At 45.9% G+C, this 24,512-nt stretch overlaps 1 protein-coding gene across 2 annotated transcripts in view; it reads right to left on the bottom strand.

The window, feature by feature from the left end:
* The window catches only part of TNFRSF9 (TNF receptor superfamily member 9), a 124,305-nt gene that overhangs the window by 19,965 nt on the left and 79,828 nt on the right, over window positions 1-24,512 (bottom strand). For both annotated transcript variants that reach the window (XM_069610927.1, XM_069610926.1), the window contains exons 5-6: window positions 22,220-22,286; window positions 21,116-21,207 (exon numbers count right to left, since the gene is read on the bottom strand). In XM_069610927.1, the coding sequence (XP_069467028.1) occupies window positions 21,116-21,207; window positions 22,220-22,286 (159 nt within the window). The remainder of the gene's footprint in view (window positions 1-21,115; window positions 21,208-22,219; window positions 22,287-24,512) is intronic.

Genomic DNA, 24,512 nt, shown 5'->3' with positions numbered 1-24,512 from the left:
ACGTTGCAACTTTCCAGGGACGCTGCTTGACGCTAGTTCCTGTTCTGTGGCCGAACCAGATCCGTTATACTCTGTGCACTCGGTTTGATCCTTGTTATGGATCTATTCCCCTTCTGAAATCTCTCTTTGTCCTTGCCCTCCTGGCTTTGACTCTCTCATGCTCCTGACTTCTTTGTTTCCGGCCTTCGTCTCTGCTACGATTCTTGCACACTCTGCTGAGATCGGTCCCGATTGATAATGTTATTGGTATCTTCCTGCCTTGCGGGTCAGCATTTTGCAGAAGGAGGGGAGGGGGTTATTCTCGAGAGGGGTTCCCCCCTTATATTGGGATCTGTGCTTGCGAAGGCTAACCAGTCACCCACCTTGTGTGTTATCTGAGGAGGAAGGCTGGCCTTCCCCAGGAACAGATCTTACCTATTTGAACCTCAGCAAAGTGTTTTCCTCACTATCCTGAAAGCACTACTCCTATTTGTCAAAAGTCTTATGTAGTAAGCTATCCTAAATTTGCTGTTACAGCCTTTCTTTCTCCCTGTTTGATCATCAGGGTTTGTGGGCTTCACTGACATTCCAGGTGGTGTTTCTTGTCTGTGTGAGTATTGCCTTTAAGTTACCTTCTATAAGTTACTCCAACACCCCCTGTGTCCTCCTCTTGTTTCATCTCTATTCTGCCTTTAACACTGTCAACCATGCCATCCTGCTAAATTGTCTCTGTGATAACCTAGGTATCACCGGTCAGGCCCTGGCGTGGCTGACTTCCTTCCTCTCTGACCGACCCTTCCAGGTCCAACTTGCGTCCTTCCTCTCTACTATCTACCTGTGGTGTCCCCCAGGGATCTAACCTCTCTCCCTGGCTGTTCAACCAATACATGGCACTCCTTGCCCACTGCATTGCCACTCTCTGCCCCAACTTTCAGTGCTATGCGGATGACACTCAGCTCATTTTCAGGCTATCTTCGGCCACCTCTTCTCCGTCCCTCATGTCTGACTGTCTGTCTGCTATCCAGGAGTGGTGTGCCGCCAATTACCTCTTCCTTAATGCCAGTAAGACTGAGATTCTCCTCATCGGCACACCCACTCCCTCCTTTCCTGTAGTACTCTGACCGGCCTCTCTTGGCCCTCTTCCTGCTCCCACCTGCAAGGCTAAAAACCTCGGGGTCATCTTCGACTCCACACTTTCTTTCTCGCCTCACATCTCTGACATCTCTAACAAGTCACGCTACCAGCTGCACCTCCTCAGAGGTATTCTCCCTTTCCTCTCCTTCCCCCAGACACTCACTGTCTCCAGAGCTCTGGTTCTCTCTAGGATGGACTATTGCAACAACCTCTTTCTAAATTTGCCTGCTTCTACTCTACGCCCTCTGCAACTCATCCAGAACAGGACTGCGAGACTTGTCCTTGGACTCAAGCCCAGGGATCGTATCTCTCCAGGACTGAAATCTCTGCACTGGCCCCCAGTGGCTGCGAGGATTAAGTTCAAAACCCTCTGCATTGTCCACAAGGCCTTCTGGGGCCTAGGGTCTAAATAACTACAACTCTCTCTTCCTAAATATCTTCCCTCTTGAGCTCTTCGCTCATCTGCCTCCAACTCCGTCAGGGTCAGTCGCTTCTCCAAGCAACGGGTGGTAGATCTCTCTCTTCGGCTGGGGCCTCCCTCTGGAACAGCCTCCCTGCCTCCCTGAAACTTGAGAAGAACCATCTTCGGTTCCAGAAGCACCTTAAAACGTTCCTCTTTGCTTCTGGCTTCTCTCCCCCTCTCCCCTGCTGAAGTCCTGACTGATACTGAGACTGCACTGGTTACCTGGCCACCCTTCTGATCTCGGGCCCAAGCCCTGTCAGTTGCACGCCTGCACTGCCTCCCTGGCAACGCCTGCACCTGGGAGCTGTTTTCTGTATCCCTACAGTCCCCCCACCAGCACTTATGTCTGCACTCACCCTGCACTTGCCACCAGCTGGCCGTTCTTTCATTTATCTTGTTATTTTATTATCCCATGTACTGCACGTTTCCCTCCCCCCTCACTTTTCTTTTTCTCCCTTCCCTTGCGCGATCTGAATGACACCTGGCCTAGTAAGATTGTTGTCTGTCTTCTCTCTGTTCCCCCTCCCTTGTCTCGTCGTGCCTTGAAACACTTGTGTATAGGTGCATTATAAATGCCATATCATATCATCATTTCATACCATACCATCAATTGAGCTAGTTCACAGACCCTGTCCTTGCTTGTCTTCTATGTGGGCTAAGCGCCGACAGTACCTCTAACAGCAATTGTGGGTGAGGAGCTTGCTGACTTCCCTTGTAATCATAAGGCGTTTCAAAGTGCTTACCCCACATCCCTTCTCCTATAGTTGTATTCTTAGCACACTCTACTCGCACATCCTTGGTTTTAGTGTATGTTGTTTGCACATTTCCCTTGCCTTTGTCCTCTCAAGACAAGCTGTGCCTGCAGGTCCCATACAGATATCTGAAGTAATCGCTAACTAGTCGAACTATCTTGTCCAATTATTGTTTTACAGTGTTTTATACTGAATTTCACATGCCTGTGCTGCAACAATAGCCACTACCCCCAATCAACGCTGTTTAATGTGTCCACCTTGGAAGGGAGGATTCAAAGCAATGACTGCAGGTTGCGCCCAAATCTCTGAAATGAGTGCAATACTTGCTGAGCTATCTTACCAGAATAAGGGCAATCTTATTGAATCGTGTTTTTTTTAATTAACATAGGCTGTATGTGGCTGAGAATTTAGGTTGGATTTTGGATACAAGTCTTTCGTGTGCTAGGGACTGCTAAGCAGTTTTGTTTTGTGTTAAATGGAAGAAACCAAACAGTGGGTGGAAGTGATCACTGGTATGACCAGGTTGTTATGTGTTTGAAGGCACGTTATTGGTTAAGAACTCAAGGCATGTGGCAAATATTTTTGGTAGTGCCCTAGCACAAGTGAGGAAATCTACCTGAAGCGAAGAAGGATGGCGGAGCTTCTTCTGGGTTGTCACATAGCCTTAGATACCAAGGGAAATGTGCATTACCTTCCGATAATGACCCCGCCCAAATTTCACTGGGGAAGGGCCATTATCCAAATGGATAATTACCCTACTGAGCTTTATTGCGTCATAGGCACCTAGTAATAATATCAATATACGTTTTGGCATTATGGGAGTGAAGTAAAAAAAAAACATATGTTTGATGGTCATTAACGTAAATGGACAAAAGCAATTAGCAAATTGAACGTGGCTTTATTTTGTTGTATTTAAATTACAGGTTGTCTTGATAGGGTAAGCATTTTAATTGTAAGCTTGGTCGAACTAGGGGCGGATAGCAGGTATTGCGTTGACGTAAAAGGAAATGGTTTCTGTCTGAAAGTTAAAGCATTTTCATAGTTTTAACTTTCACTTTTGTGCACTAAATTGAATGTTTTCTGGTAAGTAGAAGGTGCAGTGAAAAAGACACTTGCAAAGTGAGCGAGAGAGAGAGAGAGAGAAAGAGAGAGAGAGAGAGAGAGAGAGAGAGGGCCTTGTTGGATTAATTCTTGCTGTGAAATTGCGTTGCTGTTTCTTGAATGCGGAAACATGCGTTGTCCTGTTTCTTTGTCTGATTCTGCAATCGGAAGTTATTGACTGAATTCTGAGCATTATGATTTTCCCAGAGGAGGTCCGTAATGACTTTTAGGCGCTAATTCCATATTTAGGGAACTCTCTAGCAGCCACACGTCCTGTGCTTTCGCGATCGGGATTGAGAAATGTAAGGAAGGAAATTAGGGTAAAAATCGAGTGGGTGGTAAATCACAGCTTTTCTGAGGGAGTTGTGGGTGCTGAGGGGATTGGAGGAAGGTGGGGATCTAATGATGTAACTGGTTTTATTTGTTGTTCATGGCAAATCAACCCCATGATTGTTTGAGCAGGCGCTGGACGCACGTGCAACAGCAGCCACTCAGACATGGGCCCAAATTCATGTTTCAAGAAGCCCAATGACAGATGTGTACATATTTAATCTTGAAAAGAAATACGTGTTTGAAACAAGAGTCAGATGTCTACTTAAGTTAATATGGCCGTTTAATGAGACAGATATTACTACACATGGATTTACATCTTTCTTTTTTATTTATACGACAGGAGCTGATGAGCTGGACAACTGAACATAAAACTGAAGCAAAAGAACAATGAAGCAGCATTTTAGAGTCAGAATTCCCAACATATTTGTCTGTCCACACCTAGCTATAGAATTAAATCAGGCGCTTATGGAGCAGTACTGTTTGATAATTTCACAATCAGGTATATTGACACAAAGTTGTCTTAAAAGACCTAGGGGGCAACAGGTGAGTGGGGTGGCTGAACAGTTCAGAGAATGTGTGAATCAAAACTAGCAAAGAGAGAAAGGCCTGGCCGCAAATTCTTAAAAGATATAAGCTGAGATAGCACAGAGCACAGGGAGGAGGCCTACAGGTAGAGAAATAGGCTGAGATAGCACAGAGAGGAGGCCTACAGGTAGAGAGATAGGCTGAGATAGCACAGAGCACAGAGAGGAGGTAGAGAGATAGGCTGAGATAGCACAGAGCTCAGAGAGGAGGCCTACAGGTAGAGAGATAGGCTAGATAAGATGAGAGAGGACAGAGCACAGGAAGGAAGCCTACAGGTAGAGATATAGGCTGAGATAGGACATAGCACAGGGAGGAGGCCTACAGGTAGAGAGATAGGCTGAGATAGCACAGAGAGGAGGCCTACAGGTAGAGAGATAGGCTGAGATAGCACAGAGCACAGAGAGGAGGTAGAGAGATAGGCTGAGATAGCACAGAGCTCAGAGAGGAGGCCTACAGGTAGAGCGATAGGCTAGATAAGCTGAGAGAGGACAGAGCACAGGAAGGAAGCCTACAGGTAGAGAGATAGGCTGAGATGGCACAGAGCACAGAGAGGAGGTAGAGAGATAGGCTGAGATAGCACATAGCACAGGGAGGAGGCCTACAGGTAGAGAGATAGGCTGACTTAGCACAAAGCACAGAGAGGAGGCCTACAGGTAGAGAGATAGGCTGAGATAGCACAGAGCACAGAGAGGAGGCCTACAGGTAGAGAGGTAGGCTGAGATAGCACAGAGAGGAGGCCTAAAGGTAGAGAGATAGGCTGAGATAGCACAGAGCACAGGGAGGGGGCTTACAGGTAGAGAGATAGGCTGAGATAGCACAGAGCACAGAGAGGAGGCCTACGAGTCGAGAGATAGGCTGAGATAGCACAGAGCACAGGGAAGAGGCCAACAGGTAGAGATATAAGCTGAGATAGCACAGAGCACAGAGAGGACGCCTACAGGTAGAGAGATAGGCTGAGACAGCACAGAGCACAGAGAGGGGGCCTACAGGTAGAGAGATAGGCTGAGGTAGCACAAAGCACAGGGAGGAGGCCTACAGGTAGAGAGATAGGCTAGATAAGCTGAGATAGGACAGAGCACAGGAAGGAAGCCTACAGGTAGAGAGATAGGCTGAGACAGCACAGAGCACAGAGAGGGGGCCTACAGGTAGAGAGATAGGCTGAGGTAGCACAGAGCACAGGAAGGAGGCCTACGAGTCGAGAGATAGGCTGAGATAGCACAGAGCACAGGGAGGAGACCAACAGGTAGAGATATAAGCTGAGATAGCACAGAGCACAGAGAGGACGCCTACAGGTAGAGAGATAGGCTGAGACAGCACAGAGCACAGAGAGGGGGCCTACAGGTAGAGAGATAGGCTGAGACAGCACAGAGCACAGAGAGGGGGCCTACAGGTAGAGAGATAGGCTGAGGTAGCACAGAGCACAGGGAGGAGGCCTACGAGTCGAGAGATAGGCTGAGATAGCACAGAGCACAGGGAGGAGGCCAACAGGTAGAGATATAAACTGAGATAGCACAGAGCACAGAGAGGACGCCTACAGATAGAGGCTCAGTTAGCCATTTGAGAGTGGAAGTTATCCAATTCCATGCCTACAATTTTTCAAGTCAATCCGTTTTTTTCGAAGTCAAAATACTTCCATGCTTAACATTTTCAGAGCAAACGACTTCTGTGACAAAAGAAACGGCAGTCGATAGTTAGGTGAGAATGATCCTCTCTGATGTGTAAAGCTCAGAAGCAGGCACACAGAGCAAAGGGAGGGACCCTGGGAGTAAACGTACCACCAATATGTTTAAGTATACAAAGTGGACGTTGTATTTTAAACGTTGCAATTATGGAAGAAGAGGCTCTTATTTTATTGTTGTATGGCTTTTTGGCGACTTCAAAACGTCCTGAAAAGACCCACCTAAAGGACTGGGTTGCCGGTGGTGTGCTTGCATTTCCACTGCTGGTTTCCATCCTCCATGTGTCTCCATGATGCTAGCCATAAGCACGCGGTGGATTCTGGGCAAGAGGCAGCATCTGCAGAAAGGACGAGGCCGGCAGCTTCCACTCAAGGCCACACATTCTCTAATGAGATTGAATGCTCTTATCAAGGCTGTTCTGCCACATCTGCCCTTGGCAGTCTGCTATGTCTGTTTACCTCCCATTCTGCCTCGCTTCCTCTCATACTGCTGCGTTAAGGAAGTGCATCTCGAACAAAATAGGTAGATATTTTTTTCTAATTGGGCTTTTCTCGTGGGAAAACAGGTGATAGCCTTCAATGAACCCAAAACATTCACTAGGGTGTTTTTTGCTGGTCATTAGTTTTATCATGAATTAAGCAATAATTTCCAAGGCTGCCAGCTGCATCAGAGGGTAATGGACTTCTTTCGGACCATCAAACGGAGCTCAGGTACCATTAGCAGTTAGTAGCAAAACAAAAGAGGTGATGGCTGGAAGGTTTAGAATACATCTTAACCTCTGGCATTGCTCTGGGCAACCCTCCAGACCATCATTCTTCGCCTGGTAAGCCACCACCTCTTGTGTTTTGCTAAAGTCACCCCGAGTGGGACGGGTATGCCCAGACATGGGTCCCGTGCCTGATGGGCCTAGAGATCCAAGCTACTCCTCACTGATGAGGCCCAACAAGGCTGAAACATGTTTGGGGATGCTTGTGGTCTTGGGCAGAAAGGATGTGACTTAGCAGTTCGGGCTGGACTGCCCCTTTTGGGGTAGGATCAAGCCTGATTTGTATATGGTCTTTCCGCTTCTGTAATGGCTTAGCAGGCGAAGAATGATGGTCTGGCGGGTAGCCCAGAGCAATGCCAGTGGTTAAGATTGATTCTAAACCTTCCAGCCATCACCTCTTGTGTTTTGACATTACAGTGGAGCTATTATTGCAGAACGCACCCGCAGGCTGCGGCAACTGGTCATCACATCCCTATTCAAATGAACAAACAAACCCAATGCAATGGGGGAGTATGTTATTTGTATTTGTTTATTTGTAAATTTGTATAGCGCACCTGGCCCATAGGCATCTGGGCGCATATCTTAGGTTACAGTGACATAGTATAAATAAAGAGAAGTGGCAATATACAGAATGAACCGTCAGATTAAACATACAGTCAAATTACTTACAAGATATTTACAAAGTATTTACAATCAGGGTGCTTACAGGGTACAGCATAGATAAGGGTGCAGGGTCGTTCCAGGAAGATTATGGCCGATGTGGCAGGTGAGAGTTCTTAGAATCTTTAGCGATCAACCACAATTTGGCCTTGTTCTTGAAAGAGTGGAAGGACCATTCTGATCTAAGTGGGTGGGGCAATGAGTTCTACAATTTGGTGGCAAGGCCCGGGAAACTAACTCTGCCAGCTTTCTGCAGATTGTATCTAGGTAAGGCAAGACAGTGAACTTGAGCAACTCTCTGAGGTTGGGTGGAGGTGTGGTGAATGTAGAGGGATATAGAATTTCACAAAGACATTGCGGTTTGCAGTGGTCGAAGTGGGCGGGAGCGGTTGGGAGCGCTGCTCCTCTACTTTTTAAAATTAACTTTTACCGTTCCCATGCTTTTATTTTAAAAGCAAAACATTCCGGAATTATTTTCTTTTAAAATAAAAGTGTAGGAAGAAGTTAAACGTTGCACTTCAGTGCACTGCACTGAACGTTCCATTAAATAGCAACCACGTTTGTTTTGGAGTTTATTTTGTGCGTGTGATGGAGGGCATGGACAGGCCAGCAGGGAACATAGTTCCACTACTTCATTTTGTACACTTCGACCACTGGCGGTTCGGATCCCTAAATCACAGAACATCTTGGAAGATAAAACTCAGAAATGTACCTTAAGTGCGAGGGAGAGCAGAACAACTTCCCTATGTGTTAGATAAAGCACTGAGAAGTAATCTTATTGAACTAAGTGGGAGCGGCTAGACAGCGTGTTTGAAGAAGACTGCAAAATACACAGAGATAGAAAGGGTGAAAAAGGATAGCAAGATGTATAGTGACTGGTCTGCAAACCAACACCCTCACCCTGGATCCAAGGGCTGAAAAAGTCTTCCTGTGCTTTTGACCGCATCCACCCCACTCTGATGAGAGAATTGAGGAGCGAGTTCCCTCATGGTTTGCAATCCCCTTGTGGAAACTGCAGTAGAATTTCCACACAGGGTTCCCACAGCGTGTGGTAAATTCTTGTGCAGTTACCAACTTGTTTTGTTAGGTTTGTGCCTTCTTTATCCACACAAGTAAAATGTAGGCATCATTTGCAGTTACAGCCATTTTGTTTGTCATGGTGCCCGCCATTTCAGTTGACCGCTGTGTGCATGTCTGTCGCCTCAAGACTCACTGCAAGGTGCGGTTAAACTAGGGGCTCCTAGATTCCTGTGCTATTCACACCAACATGGGACAAAGCCTCACTCTAGCTCCGACCTGTACAGAGCTGATCAGAATCGCTGAGAGGAGTGCCTGGAAGCGAATGCACTGTTGGTTGGGCTTTTTGCACCTGGGAGCAGGGCCGGCTTTAGCACTGCCAGTGCCCGAGGGAAGTCATCAAAATGAGGTGCCCCCATCCCCTTCCCCCAAAACCCCTGGGTGGGGGGGGCGGGTGCACCAAATTAAATAGAGGGCTGCTGCAAAACTAGCAGCCGGGCTGTATTTAGTTAAGTTATTAACTCCCCGCTCCGTGCTGGAGGGTGCAGTTGATTGCTTCAATAGAACCTCGGCTGCCGAATCAGCAGGGGGCTGCCTTTTAAAGGCTGCACCATGCTGCTTTGACAGCCACGGCTTTTTATGATAAAATGCACCAGTTCTCATTGAGAGCGGTACATTTTACTTCAATATGGTGCGTGCCGTGCCTTCACCTACCGCACCAGCTCGGCAGAGCCCTTGAAAGGCGCCTCGAGTTGGCATGGCGGGGTCTGACAGTGTGCCCTGGGCGATCCTGCCCTAAACACTATGTGAGAGTCTAAGAATGAGTGAACGAGAGTGCTACACTGCAATCTGTGTTTGAAATTATAACTCACTGGATTGCGGATGTAATTTTGTAGATTGGTATAGCTTGCTGTGAGAGTTACAAACAAAGGCCCTAATTCATGGAATATCTGCGCGAAAAATCAGGACTTTGTGTACCATTCTGCGTACAAAACCCTTTTAATCGATTCATGTAATCAACTACACAGGACTTTCCTGGGACTTGCGTGGACTTTGCGGATGTCTGGCATGCCTCTGCGAGCAGTCACAAGCCTTTCGTGAGACTCCTCACATAGTGTGGGTTGGTCCTAGACAGAGTCCAAAATAGGGGGCGGAACATTCAAAATGAGGAGAAGAACAAGGGAAACTGTAGGCGTGGTGAGGGATGACCTGCCACGAGGAGATTGCACGCCCACAACTGCACAGAACAAATTTTATTCATGGATCTGACAGCGCAAACTCACGTTAGGGTAATGAGCATGCAAAGCTCCCGATCTAACCGCCACCTGTGGCAGAGGTACAGACACTTGTGCATAGGAATTACCATGCAGAGGTAAGATTGCATGTTGGATTTTGGGGTGCGTGCATGCAGTCGGGGTTCTGATCGGACGTAGGGGTGCGCGTAAGCAGTGTAGCAGGGGCAGGCATGGTTTATGGGGCTTCGCAAGCAGATTGAACGTGAAATTACTTGTGTTACGGAGCATGGTGCACATGTTCTCAGGGTGCTGTGAACAGTTACGGGGGACCCCACGCAGTGTTGCCGGGATATTGGCTTGGATTGCGAGGGACCCCACGCAGGATTACCGGGGTGCATCAGTTTGCGCTCGAGAACCGCGCATAGGTAGGTATTAGTGGATACACTATCTAAATCCGGGGATCTATTGAGAAAATTCATGATAAATCGAGGTGTGCGTCGGGGCTGCCTTGTGGCCCCTTTTTTATTTAATCTTTTTCTTGCAGACCTTTTTGAATGGTTCCAAAATTTAGTCTTGGCCAGCCCTAAATTGGGAACAACTAACATTCTGTGGATCTGCTACGCAGACAATATTGCCATCTTCGATTACACGCAAGTCGGCCTTCAGCATCTTCTAAGCATTTTGGCAGAGTATGCAAAAGTGAATCAACTGTCAATTAACCCTCTGAAATCTAACATTGTAATTTTCAAAAAAATCACAGAAGACGGTTAAACCATTTATATGGGGCTGAACAATGAAGTGGTCCCTATATCAAATGAAATCACTTATTTGGTATGAGGATTTGGGCTCACCCAACTAACATTTCTTTCTTACATCATTTGGATGTTAAGATTCTGAACCTGGGATCCCAGATGGTGAAAATTCATAACAAATTGTGTAAGTTCTCTCTCTCCCCTCTTATAAAATATTATGTGGGAAAAGTTGTGCCTTCTCTGCTTTTTGGGCTTGAATGTAATCCTTTGAGTTTTGGAATTTATTGGGATAAATTGGAGTCCAAAATATGGAAAAGAATGCTTAATTTACCCAATTCAGTCCCGGTGGTCTGAATTCGCTTTGAACTGGGCTTGATATCTCTCTTAGCATGGATGGAATGGGGGTGGGTTTCCACCTATAGACTTATTTTTGATCCGCCCCCTCTATCTCTCTATGAGGATATGTTAGCTCGGGCACAAACAAATGATAATGGCTTTCTGAATCTTTTAAGGGGGAGAGTAATTGGGATTCTGTCAAACCTGGACTCAGACATTGATACCCTGGTGTATAATCCCGTCAAATCTAAGGGAAAAATTAAAGAAGGCGTTTGGATTTGAACCATTAAGCAAATGAGAGCATTAAAGCTGTCCGCCTCATGGTCGCTCTTTGATAAATCCAGATCCTCACTATCCACCTATTTAAGATGGTCACTAGACCCAAGTGTGAGGGTGGACTTTCTCAGATTAAGGTTGAATATACTACCAACATTGGAAATTCGGCATGTGAGAGACAGGATAACCTTTCCGTCGGATATCTGGGCTAAGCATACAATCAAACATGTGATGATTGATTGTGCGGGAACTCGGGCCTTGAGGGTCTTGAGATTAAGAAGATCTGTCCATAATATCGACATGTTAGAATCCCTCACATTCTGGGAAAGACTTGTTTCAGGTAATAAAGTGTTCCTAACTACAGAAGTGGTACATATTGTGAGGGCCCTAAATCTCACAACAAAAAGTGACAGCTGAGTAGATAATCGAAAGTTGATGGTGAACGATTTAGGTTTTACCTTTCGTGGAAGATAAGGGATTGTACTTGACAGCTGGCTTTTAGGGAACATAGTACAGTTCATTAATGAATGATGCAAATCATCGTATCGTCTCTTTCCTTCTCTTTTTATTATTGTTTCTTTTTCATTTTTTCATATACAATTGATAATTTAATTGTAATTATGATGTATGTTGTTGTTTTATTTCTTATGATTGTTTTTACATGGTGTTGAATGTGTAAAAGGTCAAATGGGTTTGGCTAAATGCACAATAAAATTAGAAAAATAAAAAAATAAAATTAGTGGCTACACTTGCTTTGTGGAGGGCGTTCCGGGGCATTCCGGCCGTGACTTGCGCATAGGGTTACTTTGCAGGGAAGATTCCATGAAAACGTGGATTGCACAGAGGTGCCTCATGCACGAGGGGGCCTGCAAAGTCCTCCTCACCATGCGAACTTTGCAGGGTCTATGCACAATTTTCTATGAATCAGGCCCCAAGTTTTTCAATCACTGGTTTCATGAGGCTTCCTGCAGCCTAAAGATAGCACATTGCTCACATCGTGCCAAACCCCTTTATGATGCAGAAGTGTCTGTTGCTTGTGGCACTGCGCAGGCAGAGCCTGTAGATGCTTGCATTCCCTTTGCATAGCCTCCCCGTGGGAACGTGTGTGGCACAGGAGAGGAACTGCGCCACCAAGCACAGAAGACTACATAGTCACTATGTTTGACTTTTTGCAAACTTCTTAAAACCGATCGGGCCATTCTGTCATGGTTTTCTTGGCACGTCGCTGCCATTTGTGGTCTTTACACTGACTTTCGTGCAGATTCCATCCAATGGAGGCCAATGGCAGCATTTAAGTTATCATACATTAGAGAAAAATGCATTGGCAATGCCAAGCCTGGACTTTTGTCTCAGGCACTGCCATAGTGTTATTAGCTGCCCATTGATGGTAGCAGGTGCAAAATGGTGTGAGTACCTGGGCATCTACTAGCAGTGAATGTCAAATGCCTAATACTTATACACAAGCCAAAACTGTTGGATTTGCCAATGCTTGTTTTTAACAGGACGTCAGTGAAAGACACTCAAGTGCTCATAAATCGAGTGGATAAAGGCAGACCTGGTTTACATTTTTATTACACCAGCAGCATGTATAAATCTCCAATTAAGTCATTAACTCTCATAAGACTGCTTTAATAAAATTAGCGGCAAGCACTTTGAGTCCAAAGTTTGGTGGTAAGGCTTGGGTAAAGAGAGCTCAAAGAGTTCCCATGGGAGGTATTTTGGCAGTGGTGTAGGGGGGAGCGATCAGGAACTGGGTGGGAATGGCCATAGGGATTAGCATGGCCATGGGCAGCCAATGGGTGGGCAAATAACCAAAAAAACCCTACAAACTGTGTGTCCCTTCTCATATGCCATTTCTCCCTGTCCGTACTCTAATGCAACAGTTCTGGGTTATAGGTATCACAACCGATACCTAATCGGCCAAACTAAAAAGAGCATGCACGTCAATTTCAAGACGGCTCTATCTGGCTCCTAAAGGTTTTCTGTGGTTGTGCTTCATACTTCCCTTCAAAACCACACAGCCAGTTTCTGGGTAAATAAATAGTGCAGCAGCTCTGTGCCGCCACTTCCACCGGTAGTCAACATCCTTTCTTTGTGTGGGGAGGAGACACGTGTGATGGGAACGTGTGACACATGATGTGTAAATATGACATTTAATGGCAACACAAGGCATTTGGCCAGAGTACATGGCCTTTGATGGAGCCACATTCAATGCGATGCAAGTATCTGGCCTTTTGATGGCAACAACAAATAATCGCCGGGACAAGGGCCGGGAGAATAGCTCAGGGGCAACGCGCTCTCCTTGGAAGCAAGATGACGCGCGCTTAGAAACCTCTGGGTACTAAGCGCGTTACAAATAACCAATTACAAGATTACAATCACAATAATGTACGTAAATGTGTGTGACGTAAAGCGCTATAAATAACACATTATTAATACCTGGCATGTGATGCCAGTACATGGCATTTCATGATAATATATAGCAACTGAACACCTAACATTCCGAGGGAATACTTAGTATGGGAACTTGTCATTTGATAGCCATACTCGAAATGTGATGCATACCTGGGCATTCGAATGAAACACTGGCAAGCCTCCAAGCAATTTCACTACAGCAAAATAGTCTCTCGACTTCACTAACACACGTAGGTCAAATACTTGAGAATACTGTGCTATTTTACAGGATTTGCTCCCTTAATATGAAAGAATACATGTTTTCGGATTGCTGGTGCATATTCAACTCCTGATAGAAACACCTGTAGTTCAACTTGGAAATGTATATTTGTCAACCCAAAGTAAAGCTCTGTTAGTATGAAAAAGATGTCTCAAAAGATTATTCTGTGGCTCGGATCATGTGTCAAAGGTCACGCAAAAAAAACATGCACGCAATATGACCTTTCCTCTTCACAAGAAAGCTGCAAATAGTCTTCATCCTGCTTTTGCTTGGCTGCTTTCTCTTTCACTAGGATGAGTAGGGCAGTGCTTCATTTGTAAAAAAAAAAAAAGTGCCAGGGCCAGGGCCAAAATATTTTCGAGCACTCCTGTGACACTGTGGGCAGTTCACCATCACTGCTGCCACCACCCGCAGCTGCTCCCCACGGTGCCGACATATTTGGGGTTACACTACAGTTCGCACCTGCTCATTGTAGTTGACATACGGACAAATTAAGCACCGGATTAGGATTTAGCTAGTTTATGCATGTCAAATGCCAACGTGCCCTTCGGGGCTTAAGCTGTGCTCTGTACGTAAATTTAAAACGAAACTGTTTTAAACCCCTGGCGTGTTAGGCAGGTGTCATGGGGTGTTTTTATACGTGCAGAAAGTCACCAAGGGCCCAATTCATGGAATGTTGTTGCACAGTTGAAAGTGACTTTACATTGCTGAAAAGTGACTTTGCACTGCCGACACAAACCCTGATTAACTCCCTGCTCACTATTGTTATTAAATGCACCCTGCTCCCTTGCTGGAAAGCCAGGCGTCAGAACAAGAGCGGGGCGCATTCAATTTCAATAGGGCACCTGCCGTGCCTTCTCCCACCATACCAGCTCGGGGGAGCCCTTGAAAGACTCCCCTGAGCTGGCGTGGTGAGGGGGGGGGGGGACTAATGGTGTCCCGTGCGGTCGACCAGGTAGCCCTAAGGCCTAAGGCCTAAGGCCGGCCCTGCTCACGAATGCGACCTATGCCTCTACGGGAAGCAAGATGGCCAGCACGGGCACTGTGCAAGCCACACCCCCTGAATACGTTAGTGTTGGGATCATGCCACGTGGGTGCTGTGAGTGCCATTCAGTATGATCGGTCTAAAATGTAATATTTGGGTAAATACATTTCTACCCATAGGAAGGCTGAACATGATGTGCTGAAGGGTCATAAATGACCCTTCTGTGCATTTCCCTGCATGCCTGCTTGGAACAGGTTTAGGGGAAAGGCAAGACACTTACTGGTGCTCGTATCATTGATACATAAAGGATGTAAAAAAAAAAGTAGCGCAGACAGGCCCCCAGCACAACTGGGGCGAGGAGGCACCTGAGGGTGCACGCCCATGATACACACCTTTACTTTAAGTGCTTTTTGTGAATATCTACACTTGCATTTTTACCCAAATGAAGCACATGCATAGGGACATGATCTGACCAACTGTATGCCACTCTGATGATCATGTTATTTGTCCCAGAAACCCCCCTGGCACGGGGCAGAGCTATGTGTGAGGGCGCCTACCAGCCCCATAGCAAGAACGTGATTAAGCATTGCACGATTTCATGCATTGTGTTTTTTTCAAACAATGCACCTATAGTTTATTTCAACCCAACAGGGAATAGACCCCCTAATCCCGGTCTAAACACACATGTAAGGAAGAGCCATTGTTGTGTAGTGCCCTTATTCCACTCCAATCCGGACCGGCTGGGGCCAGATTACAGAAACTTTGCACCAGTGCAAGTGCAAAGTTTGCACTTTATTAGCACTAGGGCAAGGTTTGTCCTATTTTTAAAAAACACTAGGACACATAAAAAAAAAAACGCTGCACCGTGACAAGTGCAGTTTGGCACACTAATATTAAAAGCACCAGGGCAAAAATGGTGCTAGTTCAAAAAAGATGCATTTTCACTAAATGTTTGCACAAAGTTTACCCTAGTGCTAATACGGAATGGTATTAACACTAGGACAAACTTACACCTGATGCAAAAATGTAACTTTTTAGCACTAGGGCAATTTTAGCCCTGGTGCTTTTAATATGCCAAACTGCACTTGTCGAGGTGCAATGGTTTTTTATTGTGTCCCTTTAAAAAAAAAAATAGGGCAAACTTTGCCCTAGTGCTAATACTGTGCAAACTTTGCACTTGCACCGGCGCAAAGTTTCTGCAATCTGGCCCCCAGGAAGGCACATTAGTTGAAAATAGCTGTAATGATAATAAATGGCTGTTCTTAACATTCATGTGCGGCTGAGGATGTGTATTTCCCACTGCACAGGTGCGTCCATTAGTACGTTTGTGGCTGAAGTGCTAGGTACATTTTATTATCGGTTTTCCGAAAAACGAGCCGACCTGTCTGTAGTCCACCAGTGCATACTAACGACAACCACATTAAGAACAAGCGGACTGAAAACGTCAAGCTCCCTCCGCCCCGGACAAGATCAGAGAATATGGAGGCGATAAAGCGTCAACAGTCAGCCTTGCTCCGGTAGTCCTGCTATCTGGGGCTTGACGCCAGCCTTACAAGTGTCGCGTTAATGAGCAGCTTGGCCACCTAAATACCTACCTTGTTATGAGCCAATATTTGAAGGGAGGAAGTTGCTCAGGGCTTTGTCTGAACGGTTCCTGGGGCTCTTTGATCTCGTGCTGCCTTGCAGTCTATCAGTATGTGCTATCTCGCGACTGCCCGATTGATAGGGTGTGCGAGTTGGGGTATGAGATGGTGGTGGTGTTCTCGGATTCATTGAGTGGGTTGCAGGCGATTGTGGCAGGGGATGGTGATAGGAAGGATGTGATTTTGGATATCAGGAGGAAGATTGATCAGTGTGTGCGTGGGGGAATGGATTTGGAGTTGGTGTGGGTCCCCAGTCACAGTGGCATTTTGGGTAATGAGTTGGTGGCTCTGGTGGCGGGTGAGGGTATGAGGAGGGGAGCGGTTGATGTGAGGTTGCCTTTGAGTGTGGATGAGGTGAAGGCTGTGATGGTGAGACGGGTCATGGATGAGTGGCTGGAGAGGTGGGTGAGTAGGGTGAAGGGCAGGTGGATGTTTGGTGTTCGTGGAAAAGTGTCGGTGAAGGTGGATGCGGGGAGTCTGAAATGGAGGAGGGGGGAGGAGGTGATGCTGAATCGGTTGAGGATAGGGCATGTGGGGCTGAATGATTGTCTGTTTCGAGTGGGGAAGCGTGAGTCGAGGGACTGTGCGGTGTGTGGGGTGCCTGAGACTGTGGGACATTTTTTGCTTAGGTGTGAGAGACATGTTGAAGAGAGAGAATTGATGAGGGTTCGGTTGATTGCGCTGGGTGTGGCTGAGCTGAGTGGGAAGGCTTTGCTGGGAGGTGACGGGGAGAGAGGCAGGAGGAGGAGCAGTGTGATGTTAGATTTTGTGAGGCAGACTGGGCGGTGGGAGGAGTTGTGAGTTTATGGGAGATAAATATTGATTGGTGGGTCTGGTGCACATCATCCTTTAGGATGGGGAAGCGCCTGCGTGGGTCCGCCCACGCCTCCGATAATTGAAAGAAAGAAGAAAGATATGTGGCTGTTTGGCAATTTCTGTCTCCATTTTTCCTGATGGCTTGTGACATTTTCTTGGAAGTGCCCTAGCTGGGAGTTTACATTGGCTCGACGAGCTGTCTGGAGACTTGCGCATGACGCACGTGCCAACCTGCTGCAGCATCGTTTCCGTCGGCCTGCTTGCTGTCGCGGAAATACGGAGTGCATCCGTTTCTGACCTCATGTGTGATGTTTGTATATTTTATCATGCGCAGCGTACACTGCAATTTGCAAACAGTTTCTTGGTGCGGGCTAACTGCACACCAACATCTAAGGAAACCTGGACTTAAACTTAGACGGGTGATGGGGAACAGGTGTTTTTAAGTCTGTGTTTGTCCCTTGACTTCTGCTATTTTCCTTGCTTCCTCAGTGATAATCCAAGTCTGTGTGTTTGTTCTCTGATGTAAGTTGTGCCCCCAGCAGTTAATTTGTAAGAAAATAAGTGCCAGAGCCCAAATATTTTCTAGCACACTTTTGACACTGCAGACGGACAGTGCCCCACCATTTCTGCCACCACCCACAGTTGGTCCCCCACACCACATCAATGACACATTTGGGGTTAAACTACAGCCCGCACCTGCTCATAGGGGTTGATGGAGGCTTTGGCTATCATTACCTCATAATCAATATGAGTCTGAGACAATAAGTGTCGAGGCTCCATAATAAGTGCCAGGGCTGAGCCCTGGCAAACACCACTACAAATTAAGCACTCTACTTTCCTGCCCTCTAACCCCTTTGCACTTGTTCTTTGATATCTGTTTTTCCGTCAGCTCCTTACCGTATGTGTCAGTTCTCGTACTGATATCCTCTCTGTTCATCGGTTCCTGACTGAAAATCCACAACAGTGTGCTTGTTCTCCGAAATATGCTGTGTCTCTAAATTGCTGACTTCCAATGTGCTTGTTTGTGACTGCTTCTGTTTCTCGGTCCGTTCTTCAGCCGCTGAGCTTGCTGGCTCCTAAACGTGTATCCATGTGTATTCTCTTTCTATGATGCCTGCTGCGCTTATCGATTCCTGAGCTTGCGTTCAGGTCTGTGTTGCTGCTCCATAATACAGGCAGTTCCGGAGATTGTTTTTGTATCTGCTCGTGTTCGCTGATGTCTGCTGTGTCCATTGGTATTGATTTTGTGTCTGTTATTGTTCGCTGATGCCCGCTGTGCCTATTGGTATTGCTTTTTGTGTCTGTTCTTGCTCGCTGATGCCCGCATGCCCATTGGTTCTGGAGTTTCTGTCCACGTCTGTATTGTTGTCCTATGATGTCTGCTAGACCCATTAGTTCGATACATTGTATCTCTTCCTGTTCCTCTTCTGTGATCCCTGCTGTGCCTCTTGCCTCATGCCTTTATACCCATGCTTGTCTTCTTGTTCTATGTTATCTGCTGTGCCCATTGGTACCTGAACATGTATCCATGTCACTGTTCTTGATCTATGATAACTCCTGTGCTCGTTGGTTCGTGAGCTTGTATCCAAGCATGCGCTGGTTCTATGATACCTGCTGTGTCTGTTGGTTCCTGAGGTTGCATCTATGCATGTGCTCTGATTTAAGGTACCTGCTGTGCCAATCAGTTATTTTGCTTGCATCCATGTATGTTCATGTTCTATGATACCCGCTGTGTCTGTTGGTTCCTGACCTTGTATCCATATCCAAGGTACCTGCTGTGCCAATCAGTTACTTTGTTTGCATCAATGTATGGTCATGTTCTATGATACCCGCTGTGTCTGTTGCTTCCTGATCGTGTGTCCATGTCTAAAGTGCCTGCTGTGCCAATCAGTTATTTAGCTTGTATCAATGCCTGTTGATGTTCTTTGCTTCCTGCTGTTTCCATCCGTCCCTGAGCTTGTGTACATGTCTGTGCTCTTCCTGTGTGTTACCTCTTGTGCTCACCAGTTTCCGAGCTTCTATCCATGTCTGTTCTTGTTCTGTGATACCGGTTGTGCCTATCAGCGCATTACTTTATTCCCCTATCTGTGTCCTTGTACTATGATTCCTACTGTATTCACCAGTTCCTGAGCTTGGAAGCATGCCTCTTCGTGGTCTAGGGGTGTCTGCTGTGCCGATCAGCTCAGGACATGTGATGCATGTTTGTGTTGTTCTTCCATCATTGCTGTGTCCATCACTTCCTGGGTTTGTATCCATGCCTGTGCTCTTGCTCTATGATGCCTGTCGTACCTATCAGTTCCTGAGCTTGTATCCATGTCTGCTTGTGATCTATGACGCCTGCTGTGCCTGTCAATCATTGCATAATCATGGCTTTTTCCCTTGTTCTACAATATTTGATGCATCCCTCGGGTTCCTGACCGTGCATCTTACTTCTTTCCCAGTTCTGAAACATACCCTGTTTATCGCAGTTTGTCCTGCCCCACCCATCCATGTTGTAAATCACTGATTCTCTGGTCTGTAAAAGCCCCTTTGAGAACACATATTCTCAACGTGGAGGTGGAAGGTAGTGTCCTTCAGAACACTGTGCATGCCGTGGTCCCTGGCCCATTACCTTGTATCAATAGGGCAATCCACCATGAGTCAGTACAGATCACCTCAGTGCATGGTTTAGCATTCTATTACTAGTTAGTGTATTGTGTATTCATCAATGAAAAAGGGCAAGTGCGTGGAACATACATTTTTGAGATCCAGTGTTGACAATAAGAATGTAAACATTCTCTGGTGAGAGGATGGGGCCTGCCAAAGCAATATCCCCAGAAAAGGAAAGGTAGTCAGATATGTTCAAGCATTCATAGGACAGAGTATATACAGTATCAGTACACTGTGGCCGGCGATCAGATGAGTGGTACCAATGACAGAGTGGGCGAGGAGTCCCTTTCAGGAGAGAGGATGCTGGTTGGAATTCATTGACAGTGGTTGTGTTTTTGATTTTGGGTGAAGAGACCTCCAGTGGATAGGGGCCAAGGAGGGTAAAAGAAGAGAAGCGGAAGGTGACACAAGGGGGCTAGCATGTGGATGTTGTCTATAGTGGTCTGAAACCGGCCTTCTGGTTTTTCCTTCTCCACCGAGCCCAGCTCATCAATGGAAGTCTGTCTGATCATTGCTCTGTGTCTGGCAGGATAGTCTGTCGTCAATCTGCAATTCGTTTATATCGCGGAGAGACTGGCGTATGCAGCCCCTAATGCTTCCACGGCAGCCTTTGCTAACTTGCTACCGTCAATGGCCAAAAGTCTGCCAAAATGGTCTATAGTCATAAACAACCCAGTTACATTGTATTGCATTGCCCGGTTCCCTATGCCTAGAGTAAAGCGCCAACTCCTCCCATTGACTGAGGAGATCTAATAGCCGTTCGCAGCAGGGGAACCGATGTAGGTGTTATGGCGTTGGTTAGGTTGCAAGACTATATGAATAGAAGTCTTGTGTTTGAATTATTTTTCTAAGAAGGCTCCTTCCATCGTGGTACCGGTGCTTGTATACTATTTACAGCAGCAACAGTAGCCAAGGGAAGTGCAATGCACCCAGTTAGGTGCGGTAAATACTTATACCGGGTTATGCAGGGTCCTTCGCCCTATGAGGCTGCTGCGTCGAAGCCTACCAATGAGCGACCGCAGTTACATAAAAAGCCTGCTACTGAGTTTGTGAATAGCTTCGGTGGAGGTGATGAAACCGATGTATGAACCAACTTGCATATGTTTCCAATTAATATACGTTTTCTGGACTACAAAGCACCCTTGATCAGAGCGAAAGCATGATTTTGTGATTCCATTAATAAAAATACATGAACGACACCTGCACGTATACAAATCGATCAAACCATTCCAGGAATTAAAAATCAAAGAACAATGATGTATTTACTAGCAAATGCTAACCTGCTACTCCTGCTACAGGGTCCGGGGATGAGCACACCGTGTCACTGATGTTGGTTCCTGGCATCAGGACATCCAATCCTTGGCTGAGACAGCTTTGGTACAGGAAACAATGAAAAACATGTTGTTGTACTTTATAATCATAACAGCAGTGAAACTTATTTCAGATATTTCTCTATTTTCTCTTGCCTTGTCCTAGACATTGTTAGAGCTTCAGAGATGGAGCACAGAGAAGCTGCAGATTGTTGATGACCTTTATGGCAGGCGCTGAGCTTTAAAAGTGGCCATGAGGCAACATATGCCCCAAACGAGGGACCTGAATTGCAAATGTTCCAGTGAGCGGACAGGCGTGAGTCAATAACAATAATAATAGGGATCAGCAGATCGGATCTGACTTCGTTAGCATTGATCAATTACCACAACTGAATGCACGTTTGCTTCTTGGAAAGTAGGTGTTAATGTCATTGTTTCTACTATATGAAGTTCTGTTTATATTAGCGTCAAGGGAAAGTCAATGCAAGGCAGACATGTTGGGAGCAAGGTTGGATCAGTGGCTGGTCTTCTTGGGCCATCTGGTCAAACCATGCAGCAACAGCTAGTAGCCTCATGTCTGGAATTAGGTCCCGGTATGGGGCAATAACAGCGGTACACAACATTAAGTGAATGCTCTGCGGATGCTCGATTGATTATGCAAATCTATCCACTGTGTATCCATCGGTGCCTGCGTGTTTCCACGCTTCGCAGAAGCTCAGATGCTTCAGCTTTTCGTCTCTACTTTACTACGCATAATGCACCTCTGTCACCGGAAGATGGCTGCAGCTCCTGGTGGCGCCAGGAATCAAAAAAAGCTTATGGCGGGTTACATACAAATAAACAAACAAATCCAATGGTTATCGTTTCATTCTCCCATTGAAGGGTGTGAGGCTCTATGCTTTTCACATCTAAAAAGTGGAACTGGCCTGTCGACCTTTGGAAAATTTGCCCTGTGAAAGACATGGGTTAAAAGAAGAACCTCACCTAAAACCTACATTTCTTTTCCCCTCTTGATGGTCTCACAGAACAAATAGTGGAATGTTGAAAGAAAAGAAAGGGAAGGCTTATACTTACTTTGTCCAGGGCTTACAGGGTCCATTAGTCTCATTGTTGAACGTTTGCTGGGGACATTTCTGGCAACCTTTAACAGCAAAACAAACATAATTACTTGACTGCTACAAAGCAAAGAACAACTACTCGCCAACTCCATGAGGCGGAAGTGACAGTAAGGACTAAGCTGAAAAAGTACCTTGCCCTGTTTATGATGTTCGCTGGAGTTCCCCTGTGGATTGACTCGGGTTAACCAATCATATCATGAACTAATTAGCACAGCAATGACACCTTTAAGTGGCTAAAATGTCTGTGTTCCACTTCCATAACTCTGTCATATTTCAATACAAGTCGTCTCGATCTCACAAATGCCAACCCAACTAGACTGTTACCGCGAGAGGAATTTAGTTTCTTTTCTAACTGGCTTGCAGTAGTAATTATGTTTCAGATCTTTCTTTCCTACTCCTCCTTTTCCTGATTCTCTCCCTTCTTCGGTCTCTCCCTGTCTTGTGGCAATACAATTCAGGATGTCTTCACATTTTCTCCATCTCAATCCCTCTGAAATGGAAACCCTTTTCTTTCCTTTCACTTCTTCCTCCCTTTCTTCCCCCACTGTTCTATTTTTCCCCCATACTTTTCTTCCTTTCTCCACCTCGGCCGGTAATCTTGGGGTAATCTTTGACTCATCTCTATCCCTTTCTTTGTTCATCTCTAATACTGCTCACACCTGCCACTTTTACTTATTTAACCTACGTCTTGTGACTAAGCTCTTTATATTCTCTCTCTGTTCCTCTCTTCTTGTTCATCTCCGACTTTCCCATCTCACTCCGCTGAGATCTATCTACAACTCAGCTATCGGCCTTCTCTTTCAGATTTCCCCTCGCTCTCCTCGATTACCCTCTCTTCTCTCCATCTCTCTTCTACCATTTGATCTTTGTCTGTCCTTTCATTTTCCGCTCTGAGTCTCAATTTCTTCTCACTTTTCCGAAGCCTTCCTGCTCCACCTCCCGGTTCCGTTCATTCTCTCTCCTTGCGCCAAGGTTCTGGAAATCATTGCCTCTGTCTGTCAGAGTTTCCCCATCTCGCCACATTTTCCGAACCCGACTTAAGGCCTATTTCCTTTCTACCCTATCCACTTGGTATTCCCTCTGTGTTTTAGTCATCCTCATTTGCCTTTATGAATTGTACCGTTTAATTGTCACTAATGTACAGCCCTTTGGCGAAAGCACTTAATAAATATCAATAAATACAAATAACTCATTTGTAAATAAAGGGCCGCATTTCAGTGGGAGGGCAACAGAATGGTGCCAGTGCTCTGTTCACAAATTTTTACACTTGGTTTGACAACACAAGATGCTTGACACAGGTGAAACGTGGACTCTGCTTTTGAAAACTTGACTTAATTTACTAGTTCTGATTGCTATTCTTCAATAAAGGTTCCAAAGGACAACTTAATTATAATTTAAAGTGCCCTTATATGGCACAGCCTCTACCATGTTTGCACTCTCTTGATGCATGCGTGTAAAAGGTCATCAAAATTGAAAGGTTGGACATTTTGCTCATTTTTCAGGGTGTCACGAAAAAGAGCAATTTGCACTTCCAACAGAAAACCATCGTGGAGTGATGTAGAGATTGTTGTCTATTACTCTATAGACATTCATGTGATGTTGGGGGTGCTTAAAGGCAAATGGGGTTTGTGTATGTAGTTGGGAAGAGATTGAAACTGTGAGTAGGTTTATTTATTTTTGCTATTTGTATAGCGCACCTAACCCAAAGGCATCTAGGTGCTGTTCTTACATAAGATGGCAATGAGTAATAGAGTTATTTTCAGAGTTGGCTATAGACATAGCAGAAGGACTCATGACAATAGATTATACAGGTATTTACATAGTTGCGTATATCCAGAACAGAAGGCCTAATGATAGGATGATCTGTAATCTTGGAGGTGATTGTTATTTCTGAAGCTGACTTACTGGCTGAGGGGCATGAGCTAGTTACATGTTCTCTGTATAAAGAGGAGGGTTTTCAGTTGTTTTTGGAAGGTCCAGAAGGAGTTATCGGCCCTTAGAATGGCTGGTAGGGTGTTCCAATGTCTAGCGGCTATTGTGCAGATCGTAAGGGCAGGGGCCCTGGACTGATGGTATTAATCAGAAAGGGAACCTAGCGTTGATTTCAATTTTAGAATTATTATTTGGTGGTGGCAGTTCAGATGTGTTCTGTTTCTTTCTCCCGACCTGGAGGTTGCTAGTGGGAGGGTCTTGAAACGTTGTGCATACACGGTTAATAGAATGGGCCGAACCAGAAGGGGTTTGGCTAG

Source organism: Ambystoma mexicanum, chromosome 8, assembly GCF_040938575.1.
Source record: "Ambystoma mexicanum isolate Mex_15411 chromosome 8, UKY_AmexF1_1, whole genome shotgun sequence".
Lineage (NCBI taxonomy): Eukaryota > Metazoa > Chordata > Amphibia > Caudata > Ambystomatidae > Ambystoma > Ambystoma mexicanum.
Note: the sequence above shows the minus strand (reverse complement) of the source record. Positions and strands in the feature narration are given on the sequence as shown.